Raw genomic sequence first — 16,449 nt, forward strand, 5'->3', positions numbered from 1 at the left:
GGGGTCTTTATGGCAAAGGTGATCTTATTAACTTGCACACGGAATGTGCTTGGAGAATGTGCAGGATCTCTGCTAGTACAGATGTAGATACAAAATGGGTATGCTTATTAACAAAATGTCATGTCATGATTCACTACTGTGAATGACTTTATAGCACAATATTATTATTTAGAACTAGCACCATATACTCTTAAAACAGTTAAATAAAACTGCATTATTATAGTTAATAACTGTATTAATACTGCATTACTAGTCAATATTTGTACTAATACAATTAAAGTTTGTTTAATATGTCCATAATTGAACAAGCTCTTTAATTACAGAATGCTAAAGAGAATTGTAAATATTTAGTTTCCTAAGCAGTTCCTAAGTTTATTTGCCCTACTTATCTTCCACACAGATGTGGGATGCTGGAGTCCCTTGAGAGTCCAGTAAAAACTATTTCTACAATCAGATTTTGATTAATAAAGTTCAGTAAAGTATAATTTGACAAAATACTGACACTATTTACAGACAAAAAAAAATATCTTACCTCCATTATCTTTTAGGTGCAGTGCTATCTTGGTGTCATCTATAAAGGAAATTTAAAGTTAGTTGAAGGAAAAAGCATTTTTTAGGTCATGATTCACTTTAGCAATAGGTTTCTAATGATAAATACATTCCACAACAAGAAAATCATTTAGTCCTGAACTTGATGAGAGCTAGATTCCCAACTCCTTCTGCCGTCCCAGAGGGAAAAGGTTGTCATCAACACATACTTAAAGGAAATAAATTTCTTTCTGAGTTGTAAATTGCTTTTTTTCAAGTATAAAAATGCGGTGTATACACATCACCTTCTGTGGGCAGGCTGGTTGGAAGGTGGGAAGTGGTGGATCCTCTGGTGGTTGTTAAAACTCTGAACCTTGTGGTGGTTGGCAGAAGGGTGGTGGTGGAGTACAGAGGTGTTTCAGTTGTGTCTATATTCCTCTCACAAATCTTATCCTTTGACTGTTGGGAAACAACAGAAACAAGGAAGAGCAAATTAATTCTCAGTGGAAACCGTCAAGAATGAAGAATTTAATCATGGACAAGTTGCTGTGATAAAAAGAGTGAAAACAGACACTAGATAGAGAAAACTCAAAAGCTTCGTCTTTTAATTTTTTTTTTCCTTTTCCACTTTCAAGTATCTATGAAGACTTCAGCAACATACATTTTTTCATTTATCTGCAAAATTTACAGCTCTTCATTGTTAATTACAAAGTCAGCCCAGATTGTCAAACTTATTTCCCTCAATCAAGGTTTAACATCTAAGTTTATAATTCCGACTTTTACTATTCTGTAAAAGAGTAAAACTGCCATCAATCCAGGTGACATAAAACATGTTAAAAAAAGATATGTGGGAATTAAATAGTAGCTCTTCGTAGTGCCCAATGTGTAGTTTACTGGAGCAATTAATTAGGCTTTACATGGAATTATCACAAGGGAACACACACAGATGCCTGAAATGTGTGCATATATTCAGCCTATAGAATATTTATTCACTACAATAAATCAATCCATTCACTATATGCCTATTAATTCAAATAATATTAAAGTGTAATGTATTTTTTGTATAAATAAAAACATAATATATAAATAGAAAAACCTATTATTATAAAATATAAACATCAAAAATAATAAAATTTTTATACTAGATTTGCAAACTATAAATAAAATTCACTATCAAATAATAAATATTTATTTGCATGGGCAAATATTTTGATACAGAGTCCGCTTGCTATTTTTTTTCTCCCAAGTTCTGGACATTTTTAAAAGTCTGAAGATGCAATGAATAATTTCTTTTATGGTTCACACAGTTTTACAGGAAAATACATCCAATTATCTTTCATCATTTTGCTCCTGCTGTCCCCATTCTTTTTCATGAGAAGTGGTGTCATGCAAACCTTTATTTCATTTTATTGAGATCTGGCTGTCAAAACCCAGTGGACATTGTCTTTCTTTTAATATTCACAGATATTTTATAATTCATTTTTTTTACTTTAAACTATATATTACATTACAGAATTGTATCAGTACATGCAGGATAGTTATTCTTTACGTTTTTTTGTATTTTTCTTTAAAAATACTGTTAATTTCACTGATGTAATTTAGTCAAAATTTAGCTCAAAATTTATATTAAAAATAAAGAAACCTTACGATGAGAATCCTCATTATTTATCCTTTTGAGTGAAGAATCTAAAATTAACCATTGTGTGCTAAATTTTGATCCTTCCTGGAACTCTAGCAGTCAGCTCAGGCATAATTCTGGAGTATGCCAAGCAAGCTGTTGCTTCTATTCCACAGAGCCTAAAAGCTGGACAGTCAACTGCAACCAAGTAGCCCAAAACTGTGCAAATTAAACTATTAATTTCTCAGATACACTTAGTATATTGATAATTTCCTCTCAGATCATGTACTAAACCTTGGAGCACATGCTGGACTGGAACAATAAAGGAGAAGCAGAAGGGAATGTTAATGTCCTGCAGAGAGAAGTTTTTTGATATCTTAGTTTGCAAGCACAATTGAATCCTAGCTAATTATAATCAGGATTAAAGCAATGCAAGGGTTGTGCCCTATAATAACACATGCTCCCAGTAACTTTTATCCTGTGTTCTTGAAAATGTTGCCCTCCACAGATAATAAACATCTCAAAAATGTTGCTTTCAAATCAGCTGGTGGCAAACTGCAAAGCTGAAGCTTCAAGGCAATGTAATAAGGCAGTTTGTAGGTTGCAGTTATTTTGCAATTACAGTTCTAAAAAAAATTAATTTCTTCCACTAATATCAATTTATAGCATAACATCTCTTTGCTTCTACTGAAAATAAAACAGAATGTGCTTTTCTTACTAGACACCTGTGACTGTGTTTTGCCCTGGGCTTCACCTGACATTTCAGAAGGCCTATGTTGTTGAAAATCATTCAGCATCAGGATATTTAGCCTGTTCAGCAAAAATGGAAAAAGAACTACTTTTTTAATGGCAACCTTCTTTTTTAATGAAGATTAAAAGTGCCATAAATGAATTTGTTCCTATTACCACAGTCCCAACATAGAAAAAAATAAAAAAGGAAAATTAAAAACTCCCCCAAACCTCAAACCAAAAACAGCTGTAAAGGGGCTTTTAAACTGGAAAGTCATCATCATCATTATCATCATCAATAATCATCACCATCATTATCAATAATCATCATCATATTTATAAATGTTTATTGGAAAGGAACTTCTTTGGTCTAGGAGTACCCCAGATATCTTTCAGAGAAGGGTTATAGTCCCTGTTTGACAGCCCAGCACTGTCAGATATCTTTTTCATCCTCTCACTGCATCTCCATGAGAAGAAATCAAAATGCCATGTAGGCTGGTTGTGTGAGGACTTTTAAATTTTTATTTCAATTACTATTTTTATTTTATGTCTTTGAATTCATCTGTGTAATTTCTTCTTTATTAAATGATTTGGCCAGATTTCAAAACCAAAATGAAATGTCTGTTTTTCACTTGAGGCTACTCTTGCAAAGGGTTTTCTGAAATAAGGAAAATCACTGTATCTTCCCCTTTTCTGGCAAAAGTCAGAGATCTAAAAGAAAATTGGCACAGGGACATTGTTTTGGAGGAGACTTTCTGGGTTTTTTTGGGTATTGTTTAATTAAAGTATTTTCCCAAAGATAAAATTTTAATTTTTGTCCATTTTATTCCCTCAAATGGGGAGTGAAACTGCTCAGATTGTTCTTCTTTGTTATGCCTTATGGGATTTCCCCTGAAAGATAAATATAGTATTTCTTTGGCCTTGAAACCATGCTTTATGATCTGAATAATTTAAACAAAAACACCACAATTACATAAATTGTCTCTGATGGGCTGAGGATGTAAACTACTCACATACCTCTTCTGGGCAGCCACTGTCTACCCAATCTTGCCGGTGACGATCAAATCCACTGGAGCATCTTCAAATGATGAAATAGATAGAAGTTGTCCAGATGGAAATAGGAGGAAAAAAAAAAGAATAAAGGAAGGGAGAGGAACAGAAGAGAGTGACAGAAAGAATAAGTAAATGATGTGATTTAAAATCCATATGTTTTATATGGTATCACTTTTATTCAAGATACTTTTGCTTACAATATGAGAAACTCCTTTAACCCACTTTAGTGAAAGGTGTTTCAATGAATGAGACTTTTAGTTTTTAAAATTTATTTATAATTTTTAGATAGGAATATCTACCTTCACTGGATAATTATTCTTAAGATGTCACTGACCCATAGCATTTTTAAGTCTGATGTCAACCATATTGATGTAAATTAGTTTAATTATTATTGTGCAGAATTCTTAGCCAGGAAAATTTAATCCCACAAAGGATGTGGTGAAACGGTCACTGTGTTTATCAGGCAAAGTGCTCACAGATATCAAGATACACATAGAGCGATTTGATCAATGTTCACAGCTCCTCTGAACAGTCTCTGTGACAAATAGAGAACACTGTACAGCTGCTTCTCCCTCCTCTCCAGATTCAGAAAACTTAAATTGCATGCATATTTCTTATCAAATTGGGTGAGTTTAATAACCTGTTTGCAATATCCCTTGTCTTTTGCTGTATGTAACAAACAAATGTTTAAGAAACTTGTAACACTTTAATGTAATGATTCCCCTGGAAATCTCCATCTCTCAAGAGTATTATCAGTGACTGTAGAGTAAGTTTGTGTTTCCTAGACAACAGGTAGCATCACAAACAGAAAGCATTTTTAAATAGGCAAGCAAATAACTAGAACACAGTGTTCATCTTTGAAGAAGATTCTTGCCAGCTAGGATGTTTTTTATTTTGGAGAGTTTGTTTTGGTTTCTGCATTCATTTCCTGTAGTATTTTGTTATGAGACAGAGTGATATCATTTGGCAGCCGTGATCATAACTTACCTGAATGTAAAAAAACAGCTTTTTGCTGTCTTTTAATAAGACTAGGCAAACAAATAAGGCCATGGTATGGTTAGCTGTATTTCAGGGTCCTTTTTTTTTGTTTACAAAGAATTGAAAGATGACAAGACATGTCAAGTACTACCTACTTCAAGCAAGGGAGCAGTTCATTTGGAAAAATGGAACACCATAATTATTTTTACAAAAGAAGAGGATGTTACAAGAAGATGTAAACAATGTTAACAACACACTTGGGTAAGAAAAATCTCCATAAAATTATTTGGAGCAGAATCTACAATGTCTTTGAGAAAAGATTTTGAGAAAAACGTTCACTTTCTTGTTACACCTGCATTGCATACCACATTCCATCGTTTGCAGTATTACTAAAAGAAATACCCCAACACTAACTGTCCCCAATTTTCACACACTCTATAGCAACTGGCTTCTCCAAAAACCCATTGCTGTTAAGAGAGAAATGTTCAAACCAGAAATGTATTTCAGAGAAATACGTTTATTATATCTCCTTCCCAATGCATGAGGCCTCTAACATAGGAAGGAGATTGGCGTGCTGGAGCAGTCCAGAGAGCCACAAAGTTGATCACAGGGCTGGAGCACCTCTCTTATGAAGACAGGCTGAGGGAATTGGGGCTGCTCAGCCTGGAGAAGAGAAGGCTTCAGGAAAACCCTCTACAGGCTTTCCACACTTAAAGGAAGCTTGTAAGAAAGATGGAGGGAGACCTTTTATCAAAGTAGTGACAGAACATGAGTAATGGTTTTAAATGAAAGAGAATAGAATAATATTGGATATAAGGAAGAAGATTTTCACAGTGATGCTGGTGAGTCACTAGAATACACTGTCAAGAGAAATAGTGCATGTCCCATCGTTGGAAGTGTTCAAGGTCAAGTTGAATGGTGCTTCGTGCATCCTTGCATCTACTACTGCAAGATGTTCCTGCCCATGCCAGTGGGGCTGTTCAGAGTAATCTTTAAAGGTCCCTTCAAACCCAAAAAATTCTATGAATAAAGACCACTTGAAAAGTGTTTTCTTGCTGAACTGTGAGTGAATCAGTGCTATGTTGGGAGCTCAGTGCTGCTTCTTCATCTCTGTGGTGTTCTGTCTCTGTGAATGTTTGAAAGAACCAGAAGACCTTTACTAAGCAGAAAGAAATGATAATATGGTATTCCAGGTATGAATAGAACTTTTTTTTTAAGTCTCCCCTACATTTCTTTAAAATTTGAAGATTTTCATTAGCAATTTCTCTGCCTATAAACAGGACTAGACTGATTTTTCAGATGTACTGAAAACATAAATCCATCACATTTTATTCATACTGCTTTGGCTCAAATGGTTTTGAGGATATTCAGTACATGAGAAAACCAAACCAAATATTTAGACATGAAATCAAGCCACTCCATCAATTCCTCTACTTGAGGCAGTTACTGCTGTTGCATATCTATGCTAATTCAACCCAGTGTACTTAGAGCTAGTAGGGATTAAACAAACCTAGATTTTATCTTATATATAAATGGTGTGAAATTTAAGGCTCCAAAGATTAAATGAATAAAAATGTATCCCAGGTGCACTCACTTACAGTTCTTAAGTCTTTTCTTACAAACTAATGAATTACAGGGGTGAGTAACGTTTTTGGGGTTAATATTTTTTCACCAGGAATTAACCAGCCACCAAAGATTGCATGTAACACTCAAGGACTTAGAATGGCTCTTTCAAACATGTGAGGTAGTCTTGAGAAGACTCTGCTTTGAAAAAAATACATTCAACCCTGGGCACTGCTTATTTAACATTTTCCACTGATGCATAGTGAGTCCAAACAATGCTATCAGAAAGAGCTTTATCAGGAATGAGATAGTCTCCTGGAAAACCTGTTTGTGAACTTCCTTTGAGGCATAAATCACTGCATGTCAGCAGTAGAAGCTACTGTTGCTGCCTCGTTGAGTTAGAGCTCTGGAAACTGTCATTTCAGTGCAGCACCCGTGTTACTGACTGCATTTTTAAGACCTTAATTTAGTGGCATGGTGATAATTCCCTGTTGCCATTAAAACACTGGAGCAGATTTGATTTGCTGCACTGTTTATGCCATCTGTCAACACGGCTATTTCATAACAACTTCATTTTCAAGTGATGCCCAAATTCAGCTCCTAGGAAAGCAATAATAAAGATGTTCTAGGAAATGAAAATAGGGACATTTATGAAATGCAAGGAATTTCAGGGTTTGTGTGGAACTCTGGAGTACTGGTTCATGGAGGAAATGGAAAATTAATGTCTCCACACATATAGCTACTAATGCAATTCGACTAATGGCACAACTAATGCAGCTCAGTCTGAGTAAGAAGAAAGCTGTCAGAATCCATTCAGGGAACTGTATGTAGCCAGAAAGGAGCTGAATATGCCATCCTATTTGCCAAAATCCCTTTACCTTTATTTGGCAGAGAATACTTGAAGTTTCCACTCAGTGCAGGACATGAAATGCTCTGCTTCTTTTCTTAAAAAGAGTTCAATGAGGATTAATGATGATGATGTTGATGATGATGATAATAATAATAATAAATAAGATAACCTGAATGCAGAAAATTCATCAAGGTTTAACGTGTTAAATATAGAAACTTAATGGAAAAGTATTAGGAAGAAAAGGGGCAAAGTCTGGATGGAAAAACCTTTTCATTAGGTTGAGCTGGAGTATGACAATCAAAAGCATTGAAATGCATAGCTCATATAATTTAAACCAATAATTTCCTAGTATTTTTTGGCTCTGTAAGAGTATGTAAAGAGCAGATTTTTGGAAATGAAAGGCATTCCAGAAATCTGAAATGATTTTGTAAATACCATGTAATGATTTAGCTCATTTAAGAGGTTTATTAACTTAGCTAAATAAAAGGTTAATCTGGAAAATTAGATAGAAAATTGAAGAGGCAGAACTCTTTTCTGAATTCAACCATTAAGGAAGGACCATCACATTATGAAAGGATTAAGACAGTTGCTAGGATGTTTGAATTGCTAAAAGAAGAATTAGAACATTTTAAATTGAAATTTCTTTCCAAGGTGAGATAGAAAGTAAAAAATAAATATAAATATAATAATAAAGAAAATACTGGAACTTTGTGTTTGTCGAACTGAAAAATAACTCTAATCATAGAGTGATTTTTGGAGGAAAAAATGTTTATCTTTGTGCTTGGTCTGGTTTTGCCTCCCTTTACCACAGAGCAGGCTCCAATTTGGTTCCTTCACCCTTCAAATATCACTTTCTTGCCACACTGTGCTGTTTGGGGAAAGACTGAATTTTCCTTTGTTATTTTCCACTCTCAAATGCAGAACTTAATCACAGCTCAAAATGCTTATGGAGTTCATGTGAAGTGTCACTGTAAGTGACTATGGTATGCATTTTTAAGGTATTTGAGTAGCATTGGTACTTATCACTTAGCTCAATACTCCTAATCATATATCTGAATTCTAGCATAAATATGTTCTCTGTATTTATCTTTTACTTAAATATTGCTTAATTAAACTGTACTTCAGAGTAGGAGGACAATTTGATTAGTTGGAAGAGGACTTGCTCCCATCTTGCTCTTGTAAAATAAAAATATCTGACTAGCTGAATACAAGGATTTGAAACTAAAATCAGCCTGTACTACTCTAATGTTTATGAAAAATTTGAATGTTACAAAGGTGTAATTAATAGTTAATGCAACACTGAATTCCACCACTGTTTAAACATCATTCTCTGCTCAAAATTTAAAACATTCAGGTAATGATAAGGATGATCAGAGTGGAACCAAGTTCAGCAGTCAATCTTCAGCCTGACAATGGTTTCACAACTTTATGGGATGGAAAGCTTGGGAAAATATAGCTACCTGTTGTGTAAAATACTCCTGAAATATCAAATAAACATAGTAGGAAAAGATGTAAAAATCCAAGCTGTTATTTTTCATAAAACGACTGAACATGCATAAGCCTCAATTTTTGTAACTCTGACACAACATTTGAATAGGCAGTAGAAAATAAAGACTCCCACAGGGAATTCCTTCTGCTGAAAGAGGCTAAGAATAAAAGTGGGATAAAAGAAGTAAGTTTTATTTTCAATTCCACTCGAAAGAAAAAGATCAAATTGTGGTTAAAGTGAGACTTGGCAGAGTTCTGATTAAAGAAGAATAGGAGGATATTTTCTATAAACTTAATGTCAGTTACAACAATAAAGGAAACATGCTGAAAAGCAGATAAAGAATAAAAAAATATGCTTTTGCTAAAGGCTCTGTTTTGAACAGTTAGAAGGAAAAAGATAGTGTAAGAGGAGGACCCTAGAGTCAAATTTATGAGATTATGGTACAGATTTCCAACAGAATCAGCAGAAATTTACATCAAATGTGTTCTCTGGGAAGGAACCACACTGAGATTAGTCCCTCATACTAGATTACAGTTGCCACTGCTTTGACTTTGTGCATTTGTACCTGCACAAAGTGGGTATAAAGAGCTAATAGCAACAGAAGTTAGCAGAGAATTCTGATCCGTTGGCATTGCTGCATGTTTGGCACACAAGTAATTTCTCAGGGTTTGATGCAAACAGCTCTGAAGTACTACTGGATGTACTTTACATTCTGTGTAGTGATCCTAAAAACCACAATTTAGCTCTTCTTTCTAACATGATTGTCTGAACTATTTTCTATCTTTGGACATGCAGCCGACACTATCTCAGAATTACAGTTATTGTTGCATATCCATTGATTTAGTCTCATTTTAAAAATAAAAACATGAAAGCTGTCTTTGGAGAAAATGTTTCTTTTTTCCACTTTAGAGATAAGGAAACAGAACATAGGAGACATGGAATGATCAGCTGAGATAACACATAATTTGTAACAGAACCTAGAATTAAGCCCAGATTTTCTGAAAACCAGATGAGCATGCACTATTTCACAGCTTCTGTGTTTCCCACAGTACTCACAGACATATGAATGGTAGAACTGGGAATTAAATTTAAAAACATCAAGTCTCAGGTGATGTGTATCAAGGCACAGATCTCATTCACACATTGCCCATGCTCTTTTTCACTCTGGTACTTTACTGGGATATTCCTCCTTTTAAAAAACTCACACTGATAACAGTAGATAACAACTAGTAGAGTCCTTGTGGCAGGATAAAAATGACCTGGTGCCTGGAGACTGTATGAAAAAGGACTGTTCACATGTCTGTTATCACACATGAACCCCAGTAATCATGCAGTGTGCACCACGGCTGGCTCGGTACTAGTGGGCAGCAGCATCTGAGCTGCAAGAAGGACAATTGCAGCAATGGTGTGGTTAGTGCTGGGTTACTGCCCCTGCTGTGTCTCATTCACAGCTCTAAAAAGAGTAAGAACTGAAAGGAAGCAGGAGCTATGACAGGCAAAGGAGGCACAGCATGCTAAACTCACTCTGCACAATCCAATGCTTCTATGCTTATAAAAGGATGTGAATTAAAGCTAAGAAAAACATCCTCTGTTAAAACTCAGTGAGCTCTTCAGAGAGAGGGCAAAACAAGGAAGGACATGAATCATCCTGTAACTGGTTATGTTCAAAGCAACTTAAAGTTCAGAAAGCTATTTGTTTCCCAAAATAGTATCTTAATTGTGTCTCATTTTTTTATTCTAAAAGTGAGCCCAATTCTGAAGTCAGCATTGAGCAGGACCAGTCATCAAAAGAGATCACAAAAGAATTGCAGAACAGGAGGAGCTCCTCAGTTTCCTAATTAATGGTGCATATTGATATTTGTTGTGATATCCAGTGATTTCATTAATGCATTATGATAATGCAGATATTGGAAGAGTTAATAGATCTAAATAGAGAGGGAGCTAAAGATGACATTTAAGAAAGTGTATTCATAAAATTTCATTTATTTCCCTAAGCTAAGAATATCTTCTACAAGAACATGTTAGAGAATTTCTGGGTTTACATGGCTGGAAAGATTGAGAAATATATATGCTATAAATAATCTGAAGACTATGTTGTGAAATGGAGCAGTTTTTTTGAGGTCATTCTAATCTCAGATAATCCAAAATTTATGAAGAGACATATGAATTTCAGATTTCTTTAAAGAAAAACTTCTGACGAGTGTTTTGTGTTTAGTAATAGGTAAAATTTAAAATATGCCAAAAAAAAGAGACTCTATTCATGGTACTTCATTATAGAATGATATCTAGGAGGCTGTGAGGCAAATATGATCTCAGTGATGCTCAGTTTATATTTAGGAGTACAACCATAAGAGGTTAGCACTTCTGGAAAGCAATTAAGGCAATTGTGACCATTCTGTCCACACTAGTACAATAAACATGCCCAGAAATGTTCTTTGGCACTGAAGACTGCTGGCACACAATGGCCTATGCCTGAGGGAGCAAACTCTCTCAACCTTGAAAAGGAGGAGGCTGCACATAAATAGCCAGCTGGGAATAACATCTGGAACAGTCCAATCCCTGCACCATGCCTGGGAACTGTTCTGGACAGTGCTCCTGGGCATGGACTGAAATCACACCAGAAAACATTACAACTGTTTTAGGGACACACACAATTGTTTTACAATGCTCAGGAAGCTTCCCAGGATGAATTTAATTTGTGATACTATGTAAAAAGATACTTTGTATGAGAAGATGAACTATGCTTGTAAAAGTGACTGGGGCTACCATTCTGCATTATATTTCAATGAAAAATGAGAAAAAGAAAATTTGATAAAGTGAAAAAAACTTTCATTTAAAAATCTTGGTTGATTCCGTTAAAAAACGCTTGACTTATTTTATTTATTTATTCCTTGTTTTATTTATTTCCCTTGTAATGAGAACAAAGGAAATTAAGAGTGATCATAAAAAAATGGTGGAAGATAGATTCCTCCATGGTAATGCAGTGGGTTGGAAGCTTATATGAAAGGAAAAAATCGAATACTTCCAAAATAGGAGATTAACGTTCATCCTAAAAATTATCCTAGAGTCAGGTGTGATAATCTGGGCTGCCTGTTTCCACAGATGTGTCCTGAGTTTTGACATTCCTGAAATGCTTTGGTCTCAGTTTCTGTTGTTTCACATTTTTTTTTAATACTTGAAATAAGGAAAGAAGGGGACCAGTTGAAAAAATTTTATCTAGGTCAACAATTTAGGCTACAATGGGTAGGTGGTATATGGCTTCTGAAATATAGATTCATGAACATTCAAATATTTGATAAAATTTACCCAGCAAGTAATTTTTTAGAACATACCATTCTCTGGTAATTTGTAGTTTGGAACTACAAATTAAGTTTATCTCAGACATGAAAGTAAAGAAATCTAGTGCCTTGCTCCTCACTAAATTATTCTACTGAGAGGGTCTATGAGACAGAATGAACCTACTACACATTATTTTTACTAATCCGTTTATAGATCTTTTCTACAAAAAGAATTATCCTAAACTGATAAAACTGGGGTTGGCCAAATTTGTTCAACTTCTAATATTCCATTTTTGGGACAGAAAAAACCTCCAATTTGTTCATCTGTTGTAAGCAGTACAGTTGATTTATTTCAGGCCATTGAAAGAGAAGATAAGATATAGTGCAAAATAGCAGAATCACTGTTCCATGTGTAGCAATGCATAAAAGCATTGCAAAATGAGCAATGCTGGATAATGGAACTATCCTGTTATATTACTTTATATATATCCTATCCTTTTTTGATTACAAATTCATTTAGCAATCTAACTAGAAAAACTAGTTAGCTTCATCAGGGGAAGCTTACTTATCTATTTGGCTCAGAAACTGCTGTTGTGGGGCCTAAGAGCCCTTGAGAAACTAAGAACCAAATTATGTTTGGTTTTTATTCCCTTTAGCTTTCATATTAGAACTTTGAAGTTCTACTATGTTCAAAGTCAAAGCATATATCCTGACATACATGGTTAGAGAAGCGACCCCGAGATTAGAATCCACTGTTTCTATTAGTGGAAGATGGTCAGCTCACTCAGGACTCTTTCAGTAGCACAGGAATAGTAGTTAGCACAAAATAGTATAAAGACCTATACATAATAGTCTTATAACAGAGAGAGAATATAATAACAGAGAGAGAACTGGATAAAAATATCAGTAGTTTAGCAAATAAAGATAACACTTGCAAATTAATGCTAGTTAAGGAAAATGTGGGAAATTTCAGAGGTGTGAAAAAGATATAATTTGGGACTTTACACACAACAAGAAATGGAAGAAACAGCCTGAGTGTCAAGAAGATAACCTAAGTAGAGCAGAAATGATGCTGTAGACATGATGTTAAATTATCTCATTGCTTTTTGGTACAATATATTATAGTGAGACAACCAATGAGAAGTTTGTGACCCTGACTGCATTCCTCTGTCTTTGAACATGGGTTCATACAGCAATGTGCCTATCTGAAGATGTCAAAACCTTCTTGAAGCTCTTTCTCTGAATGCAGGTAAAGCAGGTAAAGTTTTTGCCTTATGTGGTAACCTCCCTCTCAGCATTTTTTAAACAGTCTTGTGTCTAAGCAACAAACCTGGTTTTTCTAATTTTTCTCATTTGTGTTATGTATTCATCTATTCATCATCTACCTGTATTTCACATTTCACATTTCACATCATGTATTATGAAAGTTATCTTACTAACCACTTTGTATTAGAATTTATTTAATGCAGTGTTGCTATGCATTTTAATTTGTTATCAGAAAAGTCTGTTTTATTTGAAATTTGAATTTGAATGTCCCTTGCATTCTTTGTATTATACAATTAAATTCCAATAATTATGGTAGATGACCATTTGAGGCATTTATTTGGGAATCAGAAAGTCTATAATGTCTTGTGTAGGAACCCACAGGAGAGAGAGAGACAGCCTATCACACACAAAATGATGACTACAAGCCTGAGTCAAGTTTCTTAAAATGTCTAGTATATGTATAAATAACATCATAAAGCATCTGTGGAACCCTTTCAAGGGTAAGTGTCACCTGTCTGCAATCAAATAGGAATTTTTCTGAATTCAAACATGGATATGAACAGATGAAAAGGAAACCAAACTGAAAAGGATTTTGGGCTGCAATGGGACTGAATGTGGCATAGTTCTGTCAGAAAAAACCTGAAGTTTGATCCCCGAGTAAATACCTCTCTAATACAGTGTGGCAGTACCCACTGGAATGGCTATCACCCTCAGGATAAACAAACAATGAGGAATTAAATCTGTACTAAGCTCTCTTGTGATTTGAAAGACTTATGACTGGCATAGAAAGTGCAGTTCTAGATATAAATGGTTCATTAAAGACTGAGATGGGCTTTTTCTTATTGTTCTAATGCAATAAATGAAGAATAAAATATTACTAGTATTTAAAAGAATTGTGGCAAAAGTTTCTAAAGAAAAGAATTGTAATGCTACCTATTTTTCTAGCTATTATATTACACCTATTGTCCTTTTGGTGTCTTAGGTGCATCTGTGAATTTAAACATGGAAAAGAAATACAGATGTTGTCATCTTCTTTCCAAATTAATCAGCAAAATTAAGTATTACCTAAGGTATATATAACAGGTGTATGTCTTCTATCCCTCCCCTCAATGAGATTTAAGTGCTTAACTGTCCTCTGTATCTTTGATAACTACTTCCTGCATTTATAAAAAACACCTTAGGAACAGTCCAGGCAGTGATCCTTTCCATATTAACTGTGAAGTCTTCTCCAAGCTCTGTTGCAAAATTGGATATCACAGAAACCTGCACAGTGGTTAATGAACAGAGTCTCTAAGCTCCAGAAGACACGCCATGACTCTGGCAAAGGATGTTATTGTGAACATCTAGTTAGTGAAAACAATCTCAAATTTTGAAAAGCAAATGATATGGTAAGAAACACTTATCTAGAATATTAATAGTGTGAGTGAGGTGTCTTAAATTGATCACTGTGTTTACATCTAGATTAAAAATCTTCAAAATGCTTCCCCATCTTCAGGTTCAGGATATAATAGAAAATATTTTAACAGAAATATTAGGATTTCATATTAATGAGAATTGTAGCAATCTTCTGCTCCTTTTCTAGAAATAATTTAAAGTTCTATGACCCAGTCTTGAACTTAAAAATTTGCATCAGTTATGAGCATAACTGCTGTCCTCATGCTGTTCTGAGTTATTCAGAAAAACAAAGCAAGGTATGCATATGTGTGACTAATGCTGGGGCTGGCTATTTCTCGTGTGAAAGCAAGATTCAAATTCCCTTAGTTAGATATCAAATCTCTTAATGTTAGGATCAGGACAATTTTATGGAGCTGCTGAGAACATCAGTGAGTACTGCAGAAGAATGTGGGGAGAAAAGAAGCTTGGAGAATGAATGGTCTGGTCTTGCACTGACTTGTATGAAGCCCCTGAAAGCTGGTGCATGTTCACTGGGTTTCTGCTCAGAGACGGAGATTTTTAGGTTTATTAGGATTATCATAGGAATTATTCCAAACAATTTGTGCTGGAGGGAATTACAGAAATTCCACAACAATTTGACTGACTCCAGCTACTATCAAATTCCACCAATTTACAAAAAAATGTAGAAAGGCTAGTAATCTGCTATTTATCCATGTGAGATTCTCAGTAAATTGCAAATTCCTCTGGCTGCAGGCTAACCTTCAACAAAAACATTTTGTGAGCTCAGGATCACCTACATTGCTTAACAGTACTTCCCAATGTTACATTTTAGTGATATGTACCATTATTACAATTTTTAAAGTGTACCATTACTATTTACCATTACTTTTAAGTGTATCTACAGCGTCACTGAGGTTAATGCTCTCTTCTTACAGAACTGTCATCCCACTTGAGAATATCTATTACTATAATCTTGTGAGGCTTTTTTCATCAAACAATACCATCACTGAGCTCATTCTGGTTTGAGAAAATGCTTTGTTCATTAAACACTTTTGTGCAACTGTCTTTTCTTGCTTTAGTCCCATCAGGCTTACCATGCATACAAAATTCTTAATTGTTGAATGCTAATTTCCTAACACTTTCTTGCAGTGCATGAGGGCAAATTAGCTTGTCAAATTAAAAGCAAGACCTTGGAAAATATGTGAAGAAGTTGAGTGTGGAGCAATTTTCTGCTCAAGAAAGTACAGATCTACTTATTGTATTGCTCGTATCAGTAATGCATCAGGGCTGACAAATTTGCACATTCATTCTTGATACATTTGTTGCACTTGAATAGAAAGATCAATTGCTCTCTCAATACAGCTTTTGAAATAAAAGAAAAATATGCTGCATTTTAGAACAAACTCTGACATAGGGCCATACTTTCTGATTCTCTGCTATATGTTGCTTCATAATTGGAAAAGAAACTGTATGAAAGTTAGAAAACCATTACTTCCATTACTTATCAGTTATCTTAGAGAAAATGTGACCTAATTGAACAATCTGATCATTAAGACCTGTGTGTTAGGACTCAGCTACATTTTCACAGAAAACCTCTCCAGCTGTAGTGGCATCATACAAACATCCAGAATCTGGACAGATTTCTTTTGCTTTGTCTAAAGCAGGGGTATGATCAGCAAATTCATGAAGTCAGACACATTGG

The 16,449-nt window shown here is 34.7% G+C and overlaps 1 protein-coding gene across 1 annotated transcript in view; it reads right to left on the reverse strand.

Annotated features, from left to right (window-relative positions):
• The window catches only part of PLXDC2 (plexin domain containing 2), a 253,050-nt gene that overhangs the window by 28,183 nt on the left and 208,418 nt on the right, over positions 1 to 16,449 (reverse strand). Inside the window, exons 10-12 of the mRNA XM_054273816.1 lie at positions 3,893 to 3,953; positions 834 to 987; positions 533 to 571 (exon numbers count right to left, since the gene is read on the reverse strand). Coding sequence (XP_054129791.1) covers positions 533 to 571; positions 834 to 987; positions 3,893 to 3,953 — 254 coding nt within the window. The remainder of the gene's footprint in view (positions 1 to 532; positions 572 to 833; positions 988 to 3,892; positions 3,954 to 16,449) is intronic.

The sequence above is a fragment of the Melozone crissalis genome, unplaced genomic scaffold (assembly GCF_028551555.1).
Source record: "Melozone crissalis strain CALT ecotype California unplaced genomic scaffold, PUWL_Pcris_2 ptg000016l_1, whole genome shotgun sequence".
Classification (NCBI taxonomy): Eukaryota; Metazoa; Chordata; class Aves; order Passeriformes; family Passerellidae; genus Melozone; species Melozone crissalis.